At 35.2% G+C, this 23,116-nt stretch overlaps 1 protein-coding gene across 1 annotated transcript in view; it reads left to right on the forward strand.

Moving 5' to 3' along the window:
* The first annotated feature begins 3,256 nt into the window (after positions 1-3,256).
* LOC113227392 (anoctamin-8-like) overlaps positions 3,257-23,116 on the forward strand; it is a 33,038-nt gene continuing 13,178 nt past the window's right edge. The window contains exons 1-14 of the mRNA XM_026460286.1: positions 3,257-3,378; positions 4,059-4,165; positions 4,523-4,626; positions 5,454-5,535; positions 6,179-6,331; positions 7,499-7,616; positions 10,134-10,189; positions 11,079-11,153; positions 11,514-11,646; positions 14,474-14,643; positions 16,308-16,505; positions 17,536-17,667; positions 18,763-18,894; positions 19,035-19,180. Coding sequence (XP_026316071.1) covers positions 3,297-3,378; positions 4,059-4,165; positions 4,523-4,626; positions 5,454-5,535; positions 6,179-6,331; positions 7,499-7,616; positions 10,134-10,189; positions 11,079-11,153; positions 11,514-11,646; positions 14,474-14,643; positions 16,308-16,505; positions 17,536-17,667; positions 18,763-18,894; positions 19,035-19,180 — 1,688 coding nt within the window. The 5' untranslated portion in view covers positions 3,257-3,296. The remainder of the gene's footprint in view (positions 3,379-4,058; positions 4,166-4,522; positions 4,627-5,453; positions 5,536-6,178; positions 6,332-7,498; positions 7,617-10,133; positions 10,190-11,078; positions 11,154-11,513; positions 11,647-14,473; positions 14,644-16,307; positions 16,506-17,535; positions 17,668-18,762; positions 18,895-19,034; positions 19,181-23,116) is intronic.

The following is a 23,116-nucleotide window of genomic DNA, read 5'->3' on the forward strand; positions in this document are numbered from 1 at the left end:
AATAATTATAACAAACTAGTGGAGTAATTTCACAAAAAATAATTGAATATCAATTCAACAAAAATTTAATTAACACATCATGGATTTTTAAAACAGACAAACATGACGTTAACTATGATAATATTAACGACACCCTCTCAAAGGTAGTTTATTGGTTTAATGCTAACAATTTACTGCTCAATGCCAAGAAGACAAAGTGTGTTAAATTTGAATTACCTAATGTAAAATCGACTAGACCAATGAAACAAATAAATGGAGAAAAGATAGAACTTGTTAATAAAGTTATCACATATCCTTATCCTTAGCCACATGATTACGCTCTGCTGCATACGCAGTTCGTAAAATACGTGAGCTTACCGATGTTGCTACTGCTAGACTAGTTTACTTTAGTTACCTCCATAGTACAATGCCTTACGGCATTTTCATTTGAGGTAAAGCGCCCAGATATACAAACCATATTTGTGTTGCAAAAATAGGCTATTCTTTCTGTGTACCGTTTAGGTTCTCGGGTTTCGCTCAGCGAAAGGTTTACGGAGACTGGTATCATGACTGTGGCATCACAGTACATTTACTCAAATATTTTGTATGCCCATAATAACATACATAATTTAATTAAGAGAGAAGATATCCATAATATTAACCATTGACCTACCAACAAATGGACATCGGGTTTAATACAAAAACCACGAAAAAAATGTCCGAGGTTAACCTATACAAACGTAGTGACATGTAACGAAATATAAAAAACTAAAACATTTAATTTAAATTGTAACGTCATTGCAGTACTCCCTAAATTTGCTTACAACAATTTAAGGGCCCAAAAACACCATATTCAGCTTCTACTGGAAACTTGACAAAATGCACCATATTTAGCTTCGACTGAAAATTACTTGAACACAAGAGTAATGGGTAAACAGCCTTTCTCGTAAATATTAATTAATATTTTTATATATATTATTATGTCGAATTTTGTACAAATTCACTTAAAAGGTATAATAAAGAGTTGGGCATATACATACTCGTACATACAATTATTACTACAAATGTGAAAATAAGCGTGTACATAAGAAATGTACCGACATTCTAACTAAACGTAAACTCAAATATCCGTAATTCCGATTTATAACAAAACTATTACGCTTTCGAGTAATTTTGATGCTTTTTACATAGACAAAATTAGCTTTTGTTTTGTAATCTTCGTAAAAACACATTATGAAAATTCGAGCTAATGTTATTTCGAATTCAAAATTCAAATTCAATGGTCAGACTTTCAGTAAGTTAAGGCTAATGCTAACGTTTAATAAAAAAATCATTTTAAAAATAGGATTAAAATCAAAGCAACTCTACAGTTTCTTTGTTCTAAATATTTCAATCGCTTGTGGTTCGAACAATTGAAAATGACCAAGAAGTTTATATAAACTTCTTGAAACTGACGTAATGGGTCTCTTTCCATCTTTTGCGCATGCAATGAATAGAAAAAGGACAGTTAGCTATTTCATTATTTCGTGTGCTTTTGTAATTTATATTTACGATTCAGTTATATATAAATTAAATACTATAAAACTGTACAAAATAACACTTTTAAATGACAACTATGATAACACAATATATTTGTTTAGTGAAAATATGATACAAAATCCTGGTTTCACACTTTACTGCAGTAATTTTTACAAGTTATTATTTGTACTGCATATATTGATACTGCATGATTGACAACCGCGCTGTCACTCGAACAAACGAAGACTATTGCGCGATTGACGCTCTGTATGCGATTTTAACGCCCTACAGGTGCGGACACTTTTTAGCGCGAACCCGACGTCCATTTATTGGTAGGTCAATGATATTAACCTTAGAACTAAGTCCAAACTCATGGTATCACAATTCGTTTAACTATCGTAAACGATTCTTTTGTGGAGAACTGTATACGTTTTTACAATAAGATTCCGCAGCATACATTAAGATTATCATTTTCTGAGTTCAAAACTTACATTAAAAGTATTTTAATTGAAAGTCATATTACAAAATGGAAGATCATCTGTTAGATAAAGATATATGGAAAGACAACATGAGGCTAGATTCCACATAATTATGATTCAAAGTGTATTCCATAGCATTTAAGTTTATTTTATTAGCAATCCCTAGAGTTTCTTGCTCTTCTTCTCAGGGGGGTCAGCGTAGTGAACAAACAGTAGCTTAAAAAATGACGTTTTCAAGTGTAAACATTTTACCTATGGAATAAATGATTATTTGACTTTGTCTTGACTCATAATAAGTTTTACATTTCTAGCATAAGAAACCAAAATACTTCACATTTTTAATTGGAAATTATACCTCCCGGTATTATATTTTCCAGGCAAGCACATTTCGAATAACACTTCAGTACAGTTACAAAATGCTCTCATAGGCAATTTTGTTTCGTCGAGAGGTAACTTGATGAAACATCGTTATTACAAGTCTAAGTGTTTTTGAATAAACTTCAACTTAGTTAAGAGGTTCTGAAGTATCTTCAAGTATACTTGCTTTTAGAACGGTATTAATGTAAATATAAGTAAAAAAAAAGTTCGACCACCTATAACAAGGAGGTACTGTAGCCCTTCTTCAAATATGGTGGTACTGTAGTCCTAGTCCTTTTTCAAATGAGGTGGTACTGTAATCCTTCAAACAAGATGGTGCTGTAGTCCTTCTTCAAACGAGGTGGTGCAAACTGTAGTGCTTCTCCTTATTTAGCACTATTAGAGAGTCACAGAATATGTATTTGAATTGAATGTGTCATTAACTTTTTCACTACCTATCTTACATAATAAGAAGTATTATTATTTTCAATATAATACATACAGTTATTTTTTACTTACAGTTATAAAACTTTTCTTATAAAAAACACAACCCTAATAATCGCTAGGTTATATAGGTGTAATACGATAATTAGGTGATTTCACAGGTAATATCCACTCTACGTGTATTACTTCCTTGAAGTTTAGATAAAAACTGAAAGGCTTTATAATATTGTCTGCGACTATTTCAATACTTTTTGTAATAATTCTGTACAAATGGACTTTTACTTTATGAAAGCAAACACAGAATGAGAAATAGTGCGTTAAAGATGATGGTAGCTTTTTGACACTCGCGAGATGATAACCCATATTCTCCTTTTAATTATTTACCGGAAGCGAAACGTGAATTGTCAGGATTAAACGATGTGTATTTAAGTTTTTGTACTTTCACAACCATACCTATGGTAATTGTACTTTTTAACATTTACAGTGCCCGCGTGCGTAAGCAGAGGCGTAGTGCAAAGTATGTTCCCTCTGCATGACAGAAACGCCTTGGAAAGCCTCCGAAAAAAATGGGTTAAAACGCTTTTTAATCCGCAACCTTTAGGTAAGTGTCGTAAAATAACATAATCAATAATAGACAACATTTTCATGTAAACTTTGAATCATTCAAACGTAATGAATGCCTTCAAAAACTTTTTCAATTACGTAGGCATACACGCAACATTGCTTTAGTTCACGGTCACTGTATTGAGTGGGAAGCAAAATTGTATTATGATTTTTTATACAGTGTGTATGAGCATGAAATCGACAGTGTCATTTTCGCTTCTTAAATGTTTGACCGTTTTTCAAAATTCGGGAAAGACAAGGTCCTTTATAAATCAACAGTCAGGCTACATCATATCGCTGTAAATTTTAATAGACTGTCAAATATTCTTTTAACACACACACTCATACCATTAAAGAAACCTTGTGTCGTGGGTGTCATACATAGGGGATCAAATTACACCTAAACTCACGAGGGTAAAAAATATAGACCATATTCTCCCGGCCCGGGAATGGAACCCGGGGCCTGTACCTCGGCATACCAGCTCGTTAACCTTTCGGCCATCGAGGCAGTTGAGTTTTATCAACTTTTCAATCAATCGGAAACCAAAAGCTACATTTTTATTTCAATAATGGAATCGATACTTGAACTTGTAGTTTTACATTCGAAACAAAGTATCCGAAGGCTTTTCAGTAATTTATTATTGTACGATTGAATAGCAATCATTGTCTCATTTGCAGATGAAATAAGTGATTACTTCGGTGTTAAGATAGCAATGTACTTCGCGTGGCTCGGGCACTACACCCGGTCGTTAGCCGTGCCCGCCGCAGTTGGTTTCGTGTTTTGGGTAAGAATATTTTACGAACTGTATATGTCAGAATTGCTACATCGGGAATAATGTATTTTTATTCGCTGACGATTATAGTGTAATAGTTTATCGACCTCAGTGGCCTTTAAGCACCGTAGTCGTAGGATATGAAAGTTTTCAAAAACAATTCACAACGAACTTTTCCAAAAATGGTTCTTGTCTTTGTGTTCTGAATAATATCCCTGGGGTCAATTGTGTGACTCTTCTATGTACTCTAGTAATAAATGTAATAGTCTGGAAAAAATGTATTGGCTGAACGTGCTGGGTAATAATAGTCAAAAGGCGCGGAAAGTATTAATTACTAATAAATTTTTATTTCTTGATGTTTAATTTCAGATTTGGCTGGGCACAGCGAATGACAATTGGAAGGACGTAGCCTACGTTTTGTTCTCTCTATTCAATGTTTTGTGGGCGTGTGTTTATTTGGAGACTTGGAAACGGTACGCAATAAAAACACTTCTTTTCATATTCTAATATAAAATTTCTACTTATAAGTTTTGTACGCCATCTGCATCGCGATTGTATAATAGCGACACACTTACCCAGCTATTAACACTTGATGAGGAGGCTCTAGTGAGACCAACTTGGGAAGCGACCATTTCCAAATTAGTTTTGTGGTTAGTTATTTTACGAAGTTCCCTAGTTTGAGACCATGTAATTGGTTGCCTCTTAAATTAGAGGTTGACGAAAAGGTTGTTCGAATCCCTAGGCGGCATGTACCTATAACTTTTTCAAGCCTGTGAAAGTTTAGTAGCAATGCCTTTTCGCTAATGATTCTAATATATAATAGAATAATTATTATACACAGAATAAATTATACAATAGATTAAATTTTCGTCTTTCGATAATGAAAAATATGATAATTTTTCACTATTCTTACTTTTGCACCCATCCACTGAATAATAATGACGCGATTTCGACATTGCAACGATTTTTTTACAAAACGTGCCGTACGACCGTTCAGATGTGCGAGCGACACTCTCAGAGCGCTTGCGCCGACGTCGGCGCACTCAGAGGTAGGCACTTATCCCGTAACCTTGAGCGAGTGACGGAGCTCTAGTTGCACCAACTACATTCAAATTCTTTTGAAATTCCGAGTCGAACGGCTGATTTTGTTACTATGCACCGAGAGGCGCTAGTTCCGTTTGTCATATTCATACATATAATTTGAGCTTCTTCCTACCAGTGATTGTCGATCGCCGTTATTGTACTAAAAAATCTTGACATTCTGCACAAAATTGTGTAGTTACCTTTAGTCGTGTTTCAGATATTCGAATGTCTTGGCCTATAAATGGGGAACGCTGGACCAAAGAGATGAATTGTTAGTTGAACCGAGGCCGCTGTTTCAAGTAAGTAAAAGTAAACACTTTTCTAATGTTAACTGTTTTAATGAAAATACCTAACATTATACAGAGGTTTCAGCACAGAACAAGTTTTATTGATCGAATAAATTCATCATTACAACGTTTTAAACTAATGGGTACTCTTATAAACTTAAAAAATACGAGAGCGCGTGGGCCATTTAGATAGAGACAGTTCCATTTAATAAACAGTCGCATTATCTTTACTTTCTGTAATCAAAAGCTCAACGTCCTTCTACCATATAAACAGGACACTTTCTGTCCTCCTCATTATATTCACGCAAAAAAATGTTTTGAATCTAATTCAAAAATCTTTTTCTAGAAAACATAAATATAAATTTCGTACTAATAAAGTATTACTCCAAAAAATTCAAAATTTCGTTCCACGTAAAAAACACAAGTTTATTTGTTTTCATCGTTTTTGTCGTACATTTGTTTGAAAATAACTGCATGAGGTGTGGAGTTATTGAAAGTTTTACTCTTTATTTGTTGTTTTGATAATACACGTGTATTCGGTGGGACTTCGCTTTACTTTCTTCAAAAAAAAGGGTATTGAGGTTCATGTTAAGCGGAACGATCTGAAAACCGTCCATGATGAATTTGACTGGTAAGGACGACGTGATGATTTCAGGGTGAGATGGGCACGAGCGCAGTGACCGGCCGCCCGGAGCCGCAGTACCCGGCGTGGAAGCGCCGGCTGTGGCGCCACGCCGTGTCCTTCCCCATCATCGTCGCCTGTCTGCTGCTGGCGGCGGGGGCCACCTTCGCATTACTCCGAGCACAGGTCACTTGCAAACCTTGTACCTTACTTAGCGGCGAGGACAGACTGAAATCAAGTGCCATAGATGGCGTATGCTGACTTCCTATGTCTTCTACATTCTGATTCGCTCTCACACCGTGTGACCTGCACCTTTGAATATTTTCGATCAATCATTTAATTATGTGTAGTTTAGTTTACTAAATTATCACTTGATTTAAAGGTTGTGGTGAAATCTACACATTGAGGAATGTTCACATAACTCTTTGTGAAGTCCCCGACACTCTCCTTAGAGTATACGCGTGTCGGTGTAACCCGTCTAATTATTGCAGTGTTAGTCCAAATGTCGTCTTTCAACTTATTATTTTAGGGATCTTTGTTACCCTGTTGTTTTACATTGACAAGTAAACGAAGATTTACAAGATTTTTAAGAGGTGACCTTTTCATAGTGACATTTTCATCTATTTGCTGTGGACAAGCAACGATGGACAGCTATGAAACTTTTAAAACAAATAACGTGTTTGGTAAAAGAACTAAGGACTATTTAATTCCAACATTGTTTAACTGTGTTCCGTCACACTTAAAATAATTATAATTTTTTGATACTTTATATTCATGACCTGAATATTCTTGTATTTGAAAAAGCAACTATATTACTAACAAAATGAACAACAACTTTTGTTACGCGACTTTTTAATACACACAACAATGACAAAACATAATAAATTTACCAAAAATAAACCTTTTCGATTTTTGTCCTACTATCTGAATCTCTTAGTTCTGTATTTGGTAGCAAGGTAGTGCCATTGTGCAGGCGTCCTCCTCAACCACCTCCACGCCCCGTCCTGGGTTTTGCATCGGACTGATGATGACGCTAGCGCATTCTTTTATCACCGAACAGAATTATCACCGTTTAGAGTGATCTATTTAAATATTTTTATTTTTGTACGAAAGTAAAATCTGAATTATTAAAAGTCAAGGAATAAAATTATTGTTTATTCCTACCAGGTTGTTAGTACTTTACAAGTATATGTTTTTTGTATCACCGTTGTGGATAGGCGTGCCGCTTACCATCAGGCGTATGACTTGTTCGTCCCTTCACTTGATATCGTAAACAAGGCAAGAGTTTTCTCAACTGCTTTGTTGTTTCTATACTTTGCTCTTAGTAAATTAGATCTGTTATATTGTCACTAGGACTGGTGGGAAACCCATATAGTGTACATGACGTGGATCCCGCGCGCCATACTCGCCATTATAATCGCCATCGAGGAAGAGGTGTACGCAAGGATCGCAAGGTGGCTCAATGATAAAGGTGCGTGCTGTATTTACGTGTGTGGTTTACTGTTATCTATGGAAGATAGGCCTGTGGTTGTTTGTATTGATGTGAAATATACTGTCATGTAAGAATTTTTTTGCAAGGCAAATTTCCACATAAATTAAAAATAAATATCTATATCGTGGACAAAACAAATTGATGCAAATAACTACAAGTTTAGAAAAGACGTTCTTGTTTTGGTATGTCAGCGTTAAAATTATCAAGCCGTTAAAACCAAACAAACATACATTGAAGAAAAAATTTACTTTCCTCCATGAGTTTAAGGTGCAATTTTGATTGAAAGTTAGTTTGTCATAAACAATAGAAAATGATCTTATTGAAATAATGTTGTTTTTCTAATGTTCAGATTATTTTAAGGCACAAATCATTTTCACGCTGACTGAACTTACATAATAGATGCCATGACGCAGGGCCCTCCGGTTTTATATATTTATAATCAATCAAAATGAAATTAGTTTATTTTAAATTGCTTTACAAAGTCGCGATTCTAAAGTCCTATAATGGACCAATCCTAATACCAAAGCGGAGTGGAGAAGGGCTTTGTTTCTGCAACCAAAAGTGATTAATTATTTTCACTAAGTGTCCTGGAGAGGTGGAACTACTATTAACACAATTCTTCCCTGTTCTGTTTAGATACGATAAAAATAGCAGAATAAAATCTTACCCAGAATAACGCGCGCGCAATTTTCTTTAAACAACAAAGAACAGTAGAGTTCCTTGTGAATGAGTTCGTTCAGGAAAGTATTGCCACCTTACCTATTTCTGTCGCCAAGCAGTAATTTGCGTTCTGGTTTGGAAAGGTAAGGGTGCTGATGTAATTACAGGCACATGCGGTGACTAGCGTAGTGGCAGTGACCCTAAAGATCTTTGCAATTTAAAGCTCTTGAGTGGCACTGAAACTGTTATGGATAGACGTGTCGCTTACCGCCAAGTGCACGACATGTGACACGACACGACACTTGGTGTTATAAAAAATACAAATATTTTGACGTATAACGACAATATAACCGCTTTCCATTGGTTAATTCGGAGCTGAAAGAACAATGATAATGATATGTTATTTTTGTCCTCTCCCGTACCCCGCAGACAATGATAGAGCGACCATTGATCAGAGTTTCAGTAATCAAAATAATTTGCGCGAGCTTTAAAAACACACTCATTAACGTTTATTAGAAATTCAAGCTATTTTCGAGCGTAGGAATAAGGCTAACCTGGCTTTTCGTAATGTCCTCTATTCTGACAAGTTTATACAGAATGTCTCATACATGACGTGTGTAAATTTAATTGGTGTGAATTTTGTTTTATCGACAAATTAACTTGTTGAGGGTGAAATAAAAAGGTCCACGACAAATTTCAACTAGTGATCATACTTATTATGATAACAAACGAAATAAGGAAAACATTATTTTAGATTTACGACAAACAAATTTCGTTCCCCAAATAAAGTTTCTATTCTAGTATTTTTTTACTCATTTTATTTGTTATCACTAGTATAATCACCACCTAAAATAAGGTCATACCGTTTTATTTCACCCTGTATATTTTGCATGACAATAGTTTGAAATAATTTAAACTATACCTATCTTGTTTTAGACTGAATTCTACTAGCACAAACTGTCTCTCCCTTCTAGATTGTTTACAAATAAAAATTATATCAATAAATAGATAAAAGTAAAATAAAATAAATAGAATTGTCAGTGTCAATTCTGCCTTGCCTTTTAGTAGTGTCAATTCTGGTATGCGTTTTAGCAAAATTACTCTTAAAAGAATAATCATAGGTAATATTATTATATTAATATTATATAAGACACCCTTTTACAAACTGTTTTGGGAATAGCCAATATCTGCTAGAAACGACTTTGTGCCATCTTTCAAATGTCTATAGTTAAAATAGACTTCAAATGTTACTAGTGCTTGTGTATGTGTATTGAGGCCTCAAAAAATACAATTTCCCTATTTGCGTGAAGAATGAAATAGGTTATCCTTATAGATTTTAAAAGTTTAGTGATTATTTACCGCGAATTACGCGAAATCCGTCACCACGAATCGTGAAACCACCTTAAAATATCGGGAGAAAGTAGGAATTAATAATATTTTTTTAGATTTTCCTAATAGAGGCTGAAGTGGAGGTCAAAAATTTTTAAACAGAGATCTAAAATTTAACTATTTCTTCTTTGACCCCTTCATTAGAATTTAGGGTTTTCACACGAGCTGTATATCGACTGCATTGCATCTGGAAAATTACAGTTGGTATGAAGTTGGCATTAGTTCGTACCTGGCACAATTTAGTTTTGACAATGTTCACGACAGAATTGACACCCAGTTATAAATTAGGTTTAACCCGTAGTTAATACAAATTAATAATGTAGTCAAGAATAGTCAGAGATACTATAGTGCATTTTTCTCTTTACTGCTTACCAAAACGGATTATGGACTCCAAAAAAAACCAACATTTTTCTTAAAATGGTAACACTGTCAAACTTGGTTCAACAGAAAACTACAGACTCGAGACAAAATATGAGAATCACCTGATTGTGAAAATAGCATTGGTTTGTATTTAAAAAAACGCCCTAAAACTAAACGCCAACGCTAAGCTACACGCTTTGCTTACTACCATAGATAACCTAGAGTTAACAGAATCGGGTTATTAATATGTGTATATTTTATATGACGACAAATATTTTGACTTTATTTTGATGGAATACATTGATACAGTGAACAAGCTCAGTCGTTCCATGAGTAAAGAACGTAGAATGAAAATTTAAAACTTTCTATTGGTTATTTGAAGGAAGACCACGCTCACGATTGGTTATTTGCGTTCTCTTAAACATTATAGTCTACTATATGGTATGTGATAATTTGTCTGATTTTCTGAAGTCAAAATATTTGCCGCGAGATACACCACTTCCAATAGAAATTAAATTCTCGGGCTTGCATGCTAAAAATGCTCTTAACACAAACGTTATACACTTTTCTTTCAAACGCTTCCACACACAACCATCAATAAAATCACAGGCAACTGATAACTATTATCCAAAAAGTTCAACATCACTATATTTTCCACCACTATCCCAAACTTCATTTGATATTTTTAATTTATGAAGATGCTGCAAAATTTGATTTTAGCGGTTATTGATATATACCAATCCATTCAGTCAATAAAAGCCATCTGTAGATTTAAATTATTGTTTTAAGTAAACATAGTTTAAAAGAAATCTTTATATCCTAAATCGAATTGGTTTTTCAATATGTTTCCTAAACACTAGTGGCACCATCGATACTGTACCTTATTCCAATATTAAAATTTGCAGCTTTTTCACTTAGCAATTCATCTCTTTATTACTTATTTATTTTATAGCCAAGCTTTACATAGTGTTTATTAAACATCTTGCCCAGACAGATATACAATACATTGTAAATGTTGATCCTCTATTTCAGTTTCAATTCGTCAACTCGTTCATGAGTTTGTTCTACATTGCTTTCTATCTTCAGGATATGGATAAGTTAAAAGAGGTAAGTCTTAATTTGCGTTAAATTAATTGCATTGAAACTATTTAACAGCAAAACAACACCTATCATGCCCTTTCGATGTAAAATTTTTCTATGTATTATGTGCATAACTGCCTCAGTGGCCGTACAGTTACCATGCACGCAGAGGTCCCAGGTTTTATTCCCGGGCCGGGGGAAGTATTTATACGGCCTACATATTTATTTCTCCCGTGAGTGAGTGTAATTTGTAATTGTCTATGTGTGTGCCCATGGCACTCACGATACAGGGTTTCCCTAGTTCGGGCCTATGAGTGCGTGCATTATGCGTTATTATACATATTTTCAAGTCTTATCATATGGTCAGATTAACATTTTTTATTTCAGCAATTGGCTGTGTTACTAATAACGAGGCAGATAATAGGCAATCTGAAGGAGTCTGCGTTGCCTTACCTAATCGAGAACCTCAGATTGGCGAAAATATGTGTTGAAGTCTTCGGTGCCTTGAGTCCTAGTAAAAGTAAGTAATATAATATATAATATTTATATTTTACCAAAGAACATTCAGAAACTTATTTAATAATAATACCATTGATATGAAAGCCGGTATTTTTTTTTGTCTTATCACGAAATGGGTATGTCCATACTAAGAAAACTTTCAAACTTTGGGTAAGTTAACTCCCTCAATTCCGATCACTGTTGATGACTTTACCATCTCAGTTAGTGAGATGATAAAGTCATCAACCAGTTATGATGAGACCTGTAATGGGCCTGAAACGTTGGTTTGCTTGGCGATTTTTTCAAAGGTGCCCATAAAAACGAACCTTTACTTTGGAGACTGAAATCACAAAAATAAATGTCTTTAGAGGTCACCTTTAATAGCGAACAAATCACATTTACAATTACATCTATATAATGATCTCAGTCAGTCACATAGTCAGCTATAACCTTGGACTTATAATGCGCCCAACGCGTTGGTTTGTGAAAAACAAATCGACGGTGGGTAGGTAAAACGTCTACCGTGCATTTGGAGAATATGACAGGAGAGCTATTTAAAGTTTTTTTTTAAGAAAAAACAACCATTTAACAAATAAAATCATTACTCTATGATTTATTTTTTTCTTAAAACTATCTTATTTACTTACTTAACTTTATACGCGAGTTAGATCTGACAAAAAATAGTTTCATTTCCTACGTGTAACAATCGCGAAAACCTAAGAACTCGAAATTTCTATGGTATATAACCGCTATTTGACGCCACTAGTAGTGCTATATGATGTTCTCCCAGCGGCTAGCACTGTGGGCGCGAGCTAAGGAAGTACAACCAATTTCGAAAACTAGTTCTTTAAATTGATTGTGGTCTGTGTGTTCCGCGTAGTAAATTTAGTTGCTTGTACTTCTAGTACAGGGAATTCCTTAGTTTGAGCGCTAGTATATTTATAGAGCTCCTCGTGAAAGAGTTCGTCCAGGGAAGTACTGCCACCTTACCTATTTCTGCCGCCAAGCAATAATCTGAGGATTACTGCGTTACGGTTAAGTGAAGGGTAATGGTGCTGGTGAAATTACAGGCACATGGGACTCGTCAAAGTTGAAGTAGACATAAGTATGTCTCAGGGTGACGGGCGCAGTGGCAGTGCCCCTAAGATCTTTGCGATTTAAAACTCCGAGTGGCACTACAACGTTATGGATACGCGAGTCGTTTACCACCAGTCGCACGACTTGCTCGTCCCGTCACTTGGTACTATTAAAAATAAATTGATGTTGTTGACATCAAATTGTAATTTTATTATTTGAAGTGTAAAAAAAAGATAAGACAAATATTTTTGTTTCACATATTTTTTGCCTTCGTAGCTTAATGGTTTTTTGACCTACCGCCTCTCAAGCAGAAGGTTGTGGGTTTGAATCCGTCTTGCACATCTGAGTTTTTCGGTGAAGGAAAACATCGTGAGGAAACCTGTGGACATCAGCAAAGCAATTTAATGATGTCTGTGATGATGACGTTCCCAATCCTCATTGGGCCCTCGTGGGAACTACAGCCCAAGCTCCCTCATTGGGAATGGAGGCCAGTGCCCAGCACTCGGTGTATACAGGGTGGTTTTTTATCACTAGCCAAATTTTAATATTATGATCGTTGATGAAAAAATATAACATACGTGTTTTTTAATTCTAGTATCACCCTGTACCAAAGTGTTGAGATATCACCTCACAAACTTATCCAAAAAACGGCCACGATTTACGATTACACTATACGGGCAACACTCCCCGGCCGATGCAACTATATTATTATCATTCACCCGCGCCTCATCTCCGCTCATCGCCCGCCCGCCACTCGCTATCGTACTCAAGGTCAGTGCGGCGGCACTTGTCATAACATCTACAGTTCTTTAAAAAAAGAAATACATAAATAACATCTGCATTACGTATTTGTTTTTCACGACCTAAGAAAGAAATTAAAATAGCCCATTCGATTTATTTTGATTTCTATACCACAGCAATTAGAACTTATTTTTGACCCTTGAGATACGTGAGACAAAACTATAATTTGACGACCGCCGATTCGGTCCGGATTCTTTTCTCGATAATTGGTGTGGTTATAATATCTAGCCTACGTCCATGTCGCGCTTCCGTCGAATTCGAAAAGGTTTTTGTTCCTCCTTCCATAACATTTTCGTATTCAGCGCCATTCATCTAATAACCTATGATGCCTTTGACCTGAGTTGACCCCTAGCTTCAGCTGACTGATTTCTTGTTTTAATTTCGTGTAATTAGTAAGCGTCCAGCACCGCCCGCCATCGCATACCGTTGTTGATAAGAAGCGTGAGTTGCAAATTTTTCCTTCATACTTTCACGAGTCACTTCACCATTTCGTAGTATTCGCGGTTTGAGTACATACATTGAACACGTGAGACGGAGGTAACAGGGAGAAGACGCGCGAGCGTGACGTCTGTTCGAGACGACTGTGCGCTAGTGATTGAAAATGAATGCGGTTATTCCATTCATTCGCCTGACTAGCGTGTTGTATTGACTAGATAACCAAACATTATCGATTATTATTTTGGAAAAATCATTTTAATGTGAAAATTTGACGTATCATTTTTTTTTTTCAAAAATGGAGTCTGAATGATACCTAATACGTAGAAAAAATTTGACTTTTCATAAAAAAGTCACCCTGTATATAGGCAAACTATTAGTTTTATTTGATAAAATTAAAAAATATGTGTATTTCACTTATTACTTCTAGATATATACCAAAGCATAACCATATTTATAAAAATTTAAATTATAATTAAGTACATAGATAAAAACCCAAGCATCTAAAATACCAGCACATTTTACCAATTGTTTAGTACCTACATCGGCTCAAATAACGGAGCTATTCGAGAAGAAGACGGACTCATCAAGTGAACCTCCTGATACGAATCTCATCAATGGAGGATCAGACAGTGAGAGACGTGATTCGGACAGCGTCGCGCCCAAGGTTATACATCAAGCTGAATTGGAGTCTCAGTTGTTCAAGGTCAGTACTTATGTGCTTGCTAGAATATCGTCCTTTATCTGACTGTCAGAACTAGTGTAGGGCAATTAAGAAATGTTTCAATATTTCAGTTTACTCCGCAATTAAACGTCAGCGATTATTTTGTAAATAAAGTTATTTATCAAGCGCGCAGCGTCTTCACGAGTATCGTTCCATTCCTTCATCACTCATAACTAACCATCGAGAATATAACTAGAAATAGAGACAAAACAAGGGCCTAGGGAAGGTTGGGCCACCCATCCCTGGCAACTCATCAGGCAAATGGGCCTTATATCACTTTTAAATATCAACTCTCGTTTGCGCTGAAATCACAAATTAGAAAGCTGAAATAGTACAGTGCCTGTTGGCACTGACAGCTTGACCTGTGTGTACGTCTCCGTATATTCCAAAAATATTCTGTATTTGTTGTAATAAAGATAATATATCTAACAATGGGGAGCCGTTCCATTCCGTTTCGATTTGAAGTGAAGTGATTGACGGGTGTCGTCAATTGTTTCGAATTCGGGCTGGCCAATCGGAGCGCAGTTGTCATCGTAATGATTTGGCAGAATAGTTTTGAAACAAATTAAATAACATTTCGTCTCTATTTCTGGTTATATACTCGATGTAACTAACTAACCAAATTGTCTTTAAAGAGCATGTCACGAAAGTTTTTTTTTACAATCTCAAGATGACTGCATAATATTGCAGTGGGTGCTTATATACTGTTTTATTACAAATATGTTTATTGTATACAGGGTTATTTGTAAAATACTAACAACCTCCCCGAACTTTATTACTAACATCATAAACAAGAACTTTTGTTCTATGACTTTCACAAAACATAATTATTAATTTTCCAAAAATAAACTTTTAAGTTTTTGTTGTACTATCTGACACTTATTCGGTCTACCTTTGAAATTCCTTATAAACCTCGTTGTGGTGTCTAATATCTAGTTGCTTTTGTTAAGTGTGGCCCCAACTTATTTTTTTTTCTGTTTGACCCAATGATTGACTGATACACAAAGCCTTATGGCATTTAGGCCGACATTTGTACTAAGTTGCATTGTGCAAAAAAAAATAAAAAATAAGTAACCGCGAGAGTTACTCTAGCATCAGGCACAATTTTCAACATATTTTCAGTATAGCCCTTCTTATTTTGATCTGTATCTCGTGTGAAACTCGTTTTGGTAAGTCATATTCATACATTTCAAAAGTATACATAACATTTAGCTTTTGAAAGCGAAGTCACTCTCATAATAGAGTTCAGTATCTCCAACTTTTGACAGATGTCAAATCTAGAAAAATATTGAAAAAATTTGGGAATAACATTTATTCTCCTGAAAAGTATGATTTTTTTCAAAATACACTACACAAACAATGCTAACTGTCACGTATATCTATATTTTTAAACTTTCGCGTTGCTTTGTACTAACATTTGGAACCGTCGGGAAACTAGGTGGGTGTGAAAAATACCTATTCGTATGTGAACGCGTTTATTCCCGTTTCCAAATGTTTGTCAAGTATATCATCATTCCTCTGTTCAAAAATATCTTATTTAATTTTAATATTTTAGATAACTGAATGTGAAATATTAAATTGTTTAGTATAATCGAAAGACGTTGGTATAAAATAGTGTTATTAATTTATTTTTTGAACTGTTCCAGTACGAAGGCACCTTCTCCGAGTACCTCGAAATGTTAACCCAACTGGGTCACGTGGTACTTTTCTCGTCCGCGTTCCCGCTAGCGGCCGTATGTGCCATGCTGAATAACATGGCAGAAGTGAGGGCTGATGCATTCAAATTGTGCCACGTCGCTCAACGCCCGTTTGGCGAACGAGTCGCTAACATTGGCAGTTGGCAGGTGAGTTCAATTCCAATGTAACAAAATGTGAAAACTTTTTCACTAAATTAATGGGGCTTGTGACCATTCCTTAATGTTGGAATAGTAAGTAAAAGTCATTGTGACTAGTAATAATAATTTTTTGTTCATAATAATTGTATGCCATTGAAATATTGTACAAATGTTCATGCTCTGAGATTGACGTCGGGAGTGTCACAGCTTAGTATCACATTCTATCTGCGATATAGAAGAACACACTAGAGAGGATACCGCGGTGAGAGGCGCCGGTAGGCAATGGAATTCACCGGTTATATGCCGGAGACCAACTTCGTTTTCTTTTCGTGCCGATGGCCTGCACTGTAATTTTTATTTATTTATTTATTTCATCAAGACAATTATGATCCAATTAATGTTAGTAGGTACAGCCTTAAAACTATGTTACTACTTAAATTCTTTAAGAGAATTTGTAGTCTGTATTTATTTTACGGATGACAGCCATGAAACTGTCCGCTCGCGCATTCGTAAACATGGCTGAGGCACTGCAGAAACGTGACTACCCCAACAGCATCTTAAAGGCATTGTTGTATTGCACGCGCAGAGCATCCAGTGAGCGCTGAGTGTAGCTCGTCCACAGGGCGCCAGCGTACAGAAATGTGCAGTACGCTCTAAAGAGCGCTGTCTTCACTCTCTTCAAAACGCGGTTAAGTGACAAAATATTTTTTTGAGACGTCATAAAAAACCATAACTCAGTTTTAGAATATTGAAATTGTTTAAGGATATTTCAGCTAGGCATCGTTAGGGTAAGTTCCGGTAAGTCGAACACGATAACTAATTCTAACTGTTTTTTAAAAAGAATTTTGTGCTCTATAGTTTTCTATTTAAAATGGATATTTGACCATTTGTCACTTGCCGCGTTTTTGTTAGTGGACGGCAAAGCAGTACATCTAACGAGCCTGCGGGCGAGTTTTTTACAGGGAGTGCCTTAGTTTGAGACCAGATAATTAGCGTGGTAGTCTAGTCCATTATTATTATTTATTGGTGTTATCCACAGCACGCGATGGAAGCTATGGTCGCTGTAGCGGTACTAGTCAATTGCGCGTTGATTGGTTTGTCTGGACCCGTACATCGATTGCTGCCTGATGCCACACCGGCTCAAATATTGCTGGTCATCGTTGCTTTAGAGGTGAACAATATATTTTTATTCCTTAAATAACTGTTACACAAGATACATTGTCTTATCACAGATACTAAGAAAAAATAAAACATAATGATTGCCGCCATGAGTTACGAGCTCCATAAACCTAGCACGGTTTTATTCACTGCGCTTCCATTCATATAATATGGAAACTAAAGCACCGCAATTAGTGTGTGTCGCTCTTATACTTTTTACGCTTTTCTACGCTTTTACAGAACATGGTTTTTTTTTTCTTGTGGAACAATCTGATCTTAAGATATTGATTTTAATATTTATTTAATGAGTATCATGATGGTTTTACTATTACACTATTAATATATTTTTTGTGGAAATACTCCACTGCTTTGTTATTATTATTGATATAAAAGATCGAACAAACACAAAGAAAAATTCATCCGACTAGACTTGAACAAGCGTCTTCACCAAACTGGGGCTATCGCTCTTACCCACTGAGCTACAGATTAAGTCATCAGATCTTATGAATTTCTCTATGTACTTGTTGCAGATCTTTGTAACTGGTTTTAAACGCCTTTTTTTTGTAGCAGTGTGAGAAATTTCATCGTTCTAAAATTATTATTTTAACGGACTTCAAAAAAAAGGAGGAGGTTCTCTATTCGATTTAATTTCTTTTTGAATGAATGAATGAATTAATGAAATATTCTTTATTGATCATAAAATTACAATTAAAATACAATACAATAGCTTAAGTATAATAGTAGTAGCAAGTTAATGTGCAACAGACGGCCTTATTGCTATGAAGCAATTTCCTCCACGTAACCTTAGGATAGATATTTCGTATATGCAAAAGGGGTGCAACCAAAGAACTTTTTGTATGTTACACGATTACTCCGGCATTTGTGAACCGATTTTGATAACTCTTTTTTTAGTGGAAAGAGGGTACTTTATTATTGGTTCCATTTAAATTTGAAGAAAATATTCCACCTCTGAAGGTGGTTTATTATTATATTTATAATTTTTAAATTTTATTTATTTTAGGCGATTTTTGCTGTCATTTTTAAATTGTTAAATACTACTATTAGTAAAGGTGATTTCAGTTTGTAAAATAGCGTTTTCTGCCAACAGCACGTGGTACTAATAACGGTGTTGGCCTTGCGCATCGCCATCCCCGAGATCCCGTCGTGGCTGGCCACCGAGATGGCCAAGGTGGAGTTCCAGAGGCGCGAGGCTATCAAGAGTGCGCACGCACCGCTTATGGTAAAAGCTCATTACTCTGTGCTCGGCGTTATACAAATCCACGGTGTCCAATACATTACCGTCATATCCAGGTGGTAGATAAGAATTAGCTTTATATCAAGTACCTTACCTGCTTTAATTTATTCTTATTCTGTAACCAGTCGGAATGTCCCAGCCAAGACGACATCCGTCCCTCAGCGAGAACCACACCGCGTACTATAACACCTACCACGCCTAAACAGTCTGATAAACAAGTCGATAGAAAGAAGATAACCGTTGGAAAGATACCTGAAATACCCCCTTTCAGGTTAGTGAACTTCCACGTTGTTATAACAGTTTTTAATTGTGAGAGGCTACTTATGAAGTAAATGCGAACATGCCTGACGCATTGACAAAGCGGTAAACCTTCAGCGGCGAGCTCGTATGACGCACGCGAATGTTGTTACCATTTATTCAAATTATCGTATTCACGGTTCAAAATGCCTAAATAAAGAAAATCGACCGTATCAATTCAAAATATATAGATTCTTTTGCGAGTAATGTTTATACTAAACGCAAACTAGTGTGATGTATGTATATGTACTTCATTTGACGTTTGTCATAGGGATAAGGTAAAGTATAGATATTTAGTGTATATGATTTTTGAAGCAAAATTTCTGTCTTATAGTTTTATTTTTCTGACGTATTCTGAACGATTTATAGATGTGTGAAATGTTTTGTATTATATTGTAGGCATAAAACACACAGCTATAATTAAAATGCAATTTCAAAAAATTTCAAATAATATTTGTCATATCATTATTTACAGGTTTCGAAAAAGTAATAACATTGACATGTTAATTAATTGCCTATGATTTAAATTCGTACTTTAAAAATAAATACCCGCACTATTTTATTCATTAAATTATCGAAAAACTTTTTATCGATATACCACATCTCTAGCAAATGTATTGAAGTAACCTTTGCACGTCGTAGTAAATAAATAAATTTTTTAAAAGAAAAAAAATTATTATTCCGCTATTTCTCACGAATGAACATTGATTTGGCGTTATTTTTACCTTAATGTATTACTTAAACAAAGACTATTTATTTTATAAGTAGCTAGTTTATGAACGACGTAAACTAGTGCACGTCGTTACAAGGTTGTCTAAATTTTTATGAATTGTCAGTGATCATCCTAGATTACTTTTGGTATAGTGCAATATCAACCATTCACCTACCGGGACAGGATTGAATTCAACTTGCACGGAATGAAATTTTATTTTATAAGTTTGTTTCTATAGTTCCTTTCGAGCGCTATTTGTATACATATTTTTATGTTTGTGTGGCTAATTCTTGATGGGAAATATTTTACTGCACCTCAAAGTATAATTAACACACGAAATGTGCACTATATAACTACACACTATATAAATGACTACAATACAAATAATGCACTTGATTATCAAAACATGTACTACCAATATTATTATAAAATCTATCAAAACCATTACCTTTTTTACAAACTTCACAACAAAAATCTGACTGATAAGACAAAAACAGGTTTTGAAGTAAACATGTTCACGGCACGCCTGAAATACTGACTTGCACACTAAATTATGAGTGCGTTAACTTAATTCACCTGAATTAGTTCACGTAGGTGCATTAAGTATACTTTTAGTAAACTTAAATCACCTGGGTGCATTAGATAAACATAAAAGTAAACTGTATTCACCACAACATTCAAGGACGCCAGGATTCAACTCGTTACATGGTACAGATACGGTGATGAAAAATTTCGTGATGAAACCTGCATGTCGAAGATGGTTCACATTGAAGTCCCCAACCCGCATTGGACTAGCATGGCGAGCTTTGGCCTAAACCCTCGCATGAGAGGAGACTCTAATCAGCATTGGGCCGTACAAATCAGTTACAGTATGAAGAGTGTTCTGAGTAATGTTCCCGATCGTCATAGACACTCAAAAAAATTTGTAGAGCTCCTTGTGAAAGAGTTCGTTCAGGAAAGTACTGCCATCTTCTATTTCTATTTATTTATTTATTTATTATATGGACAACAAAACAGATAACAATCAAATTACATTGATACAAATTAAATATGATATAACAAAGTTCAGTACTAGATTTTAACCCTACTTATGTTGACACATCAATCTATAGTAACAAGAAAGAACTACTGTTAAATTTGTTGTTAATTCACTTATTTACTTAATACTAAAGCGACAAGGGAATGGGTGAAAATCTATACAAGTACAAGCTGCTTTACTACTCGTCTAAACACTCTGGATCCTGGATTAAAAATGTCCAAATCGATGTTTTTCATAGATATTTCGTTGTAAAGCCGACACATTCTTACAAGGGGGTTGTAAAACGAAGTATTATTTCTGTATGCCCGCAAGTAAAACGTCTTGTTGGGTATTTCTGTCGCCAAGCAGTAAGTAATGTCTTTGAAATTTAAGATATATTTTGTAAGTGTCTGTTTAAATTAACACAGTAATGCTGACATTACTTACTGCTTGGAGGCAGCCTTTTTTGTTGCAAAGTAGGTACCTCAGTCTCATTCGCATTTTGAAATTTGAAGACAATATTAAAACTAAACTAGGATTCGCTCTGGACCTTTTGGAGGGAAAAGTTTCGTTTTTATTTTGACTTTCAATTATTTTGTGAAATCTAGTTTAAAGTGGAATAGGATAGTGCTATTGTGCCTTAATCGAAGATTAAAACGCGAAATTATACGAATCTCGAACTAAAATACCCGTATCGGCCCGTTTTAAGTAATCCCGAGTCAATCCAAACACGCCTCCTCAAATTGCCTATCCTCTTTGTGGCGGCCATATTTACAGAAACATAATTAAACGAAGACATGGCTCAAAGGACTTGTATCCAAGCCAATATTATTAATTTAAAAAATAATCTAAACTAAGGGATGAATCAGGTTTCGTGCACTTTCCTTTAACCGTATTCAACAAAACTTGGCAAATAGGTGTAATTCCAATAAAAAAAAACCGATAAGTAAACTTTTGAAGTCGGTTTTTTTAAAGAAAAATGTTATAATTGTACAAACCTGTATAGCTCTTATATTTATTTCATACGAAGCCTCTCACAATGTTACCAAATTAAATGAAATAATATATAAATTTACGTGGAAAGCCGAATCGCCGAGCCATTATGGAATGGTAGATAGTGTGATGGTGCCTTTACATCTGTTCACACTGTAATTATCACACATGTGAACAGATACTTCGTTGGATAAACGTGTTGCTAGAAAACTTTATTAAGACCAAGCAGACTACGGATTTTTTGTTGTCACATACTCGCGTTAATTGTGACTGTATTCATATGAGGTATTACCCTGTAATAAGACGTAGTTTCGCTGTATTTGTTGCTTGAGTTGACTACTTCGGTGGCTCAACGGTGTGTACAGTAGACTCTAGATGACGAGGTCCCGGGTTCGATTCCCGGTAGGTAAAATTTGGGAAATGAACTTTTTTGAATTGATTCTGGTCTGGGCTTTCTGTTCTAGTAATTATAGTTCAGGAAATTCCCTAGTTTGAGACCCATCTTGTACATTTGTTGAGATTATTAGCCCCGGGTCTCAATTATTTTAAACGTAAGCCAGTATATTACATTTTGATGATGTTGTGTATCTTTTTACCGGTTAAAGGAGGACACCGGTGACAATAACTTGCAGTCATTACGAGTGAGTTTAGTTTACATTTTGTCACGTTAATTACCGATAGATTTTGTCTAGAGCGCCTATAGCACCCTTAGAGCTGCCACCCCCCGCCTCCAAAAGCGTTAATAGAACCAGGGCGACAGCTTTCGAACACGTCACACGATTCTCGTACAATATGACTTGCATTAAAATCACTGAAGTTTTTCATTTACACGACACTTAAAATCTATAATCGGTCATTAATATGAGATACAGCCATCAAGATAAAGCTTCTGAAGTTTTTTCGTTTACACGACACTTAAGATCATAATTGGTCACTTAATATGAGATCAAAATACAGCTTTTTTCACATTTTAAGCTAATGCATATGATACAGAATACAGATTGTGGAAAATTCACTTACACAAACACGATTCGTGAGCAGACGAAATTGAATCTGCGTAAAGATTGCTGCAGGTCATTTTCACATTAAAATATTATTATTCATACAAATTAACTTTAGTACATATTTAAACATGTAGATGGCTAAAATGGTTAAAATAAAAAATAAAAAGTATGTCATGTCGAAAA

This window comes from Hyposmocoma kahamanoa, unplaced genomic scaffold, assembly GCF_003589595.1.
Source record: "Hyposmocoma kahamanoa isolate Upper Pololo Valley unplaced genomic scaffold, ASM358959v1 210, whole genome shotgun sequence".
Taxonomy (NCBI): domain Eukaryota; kingdom Metazoa; phylum Arthropoda; class Insecta; order Lepidoptera; family Cosmopterigidae; genus Hyposmocoma; species Hyposmocoma kahamanoa.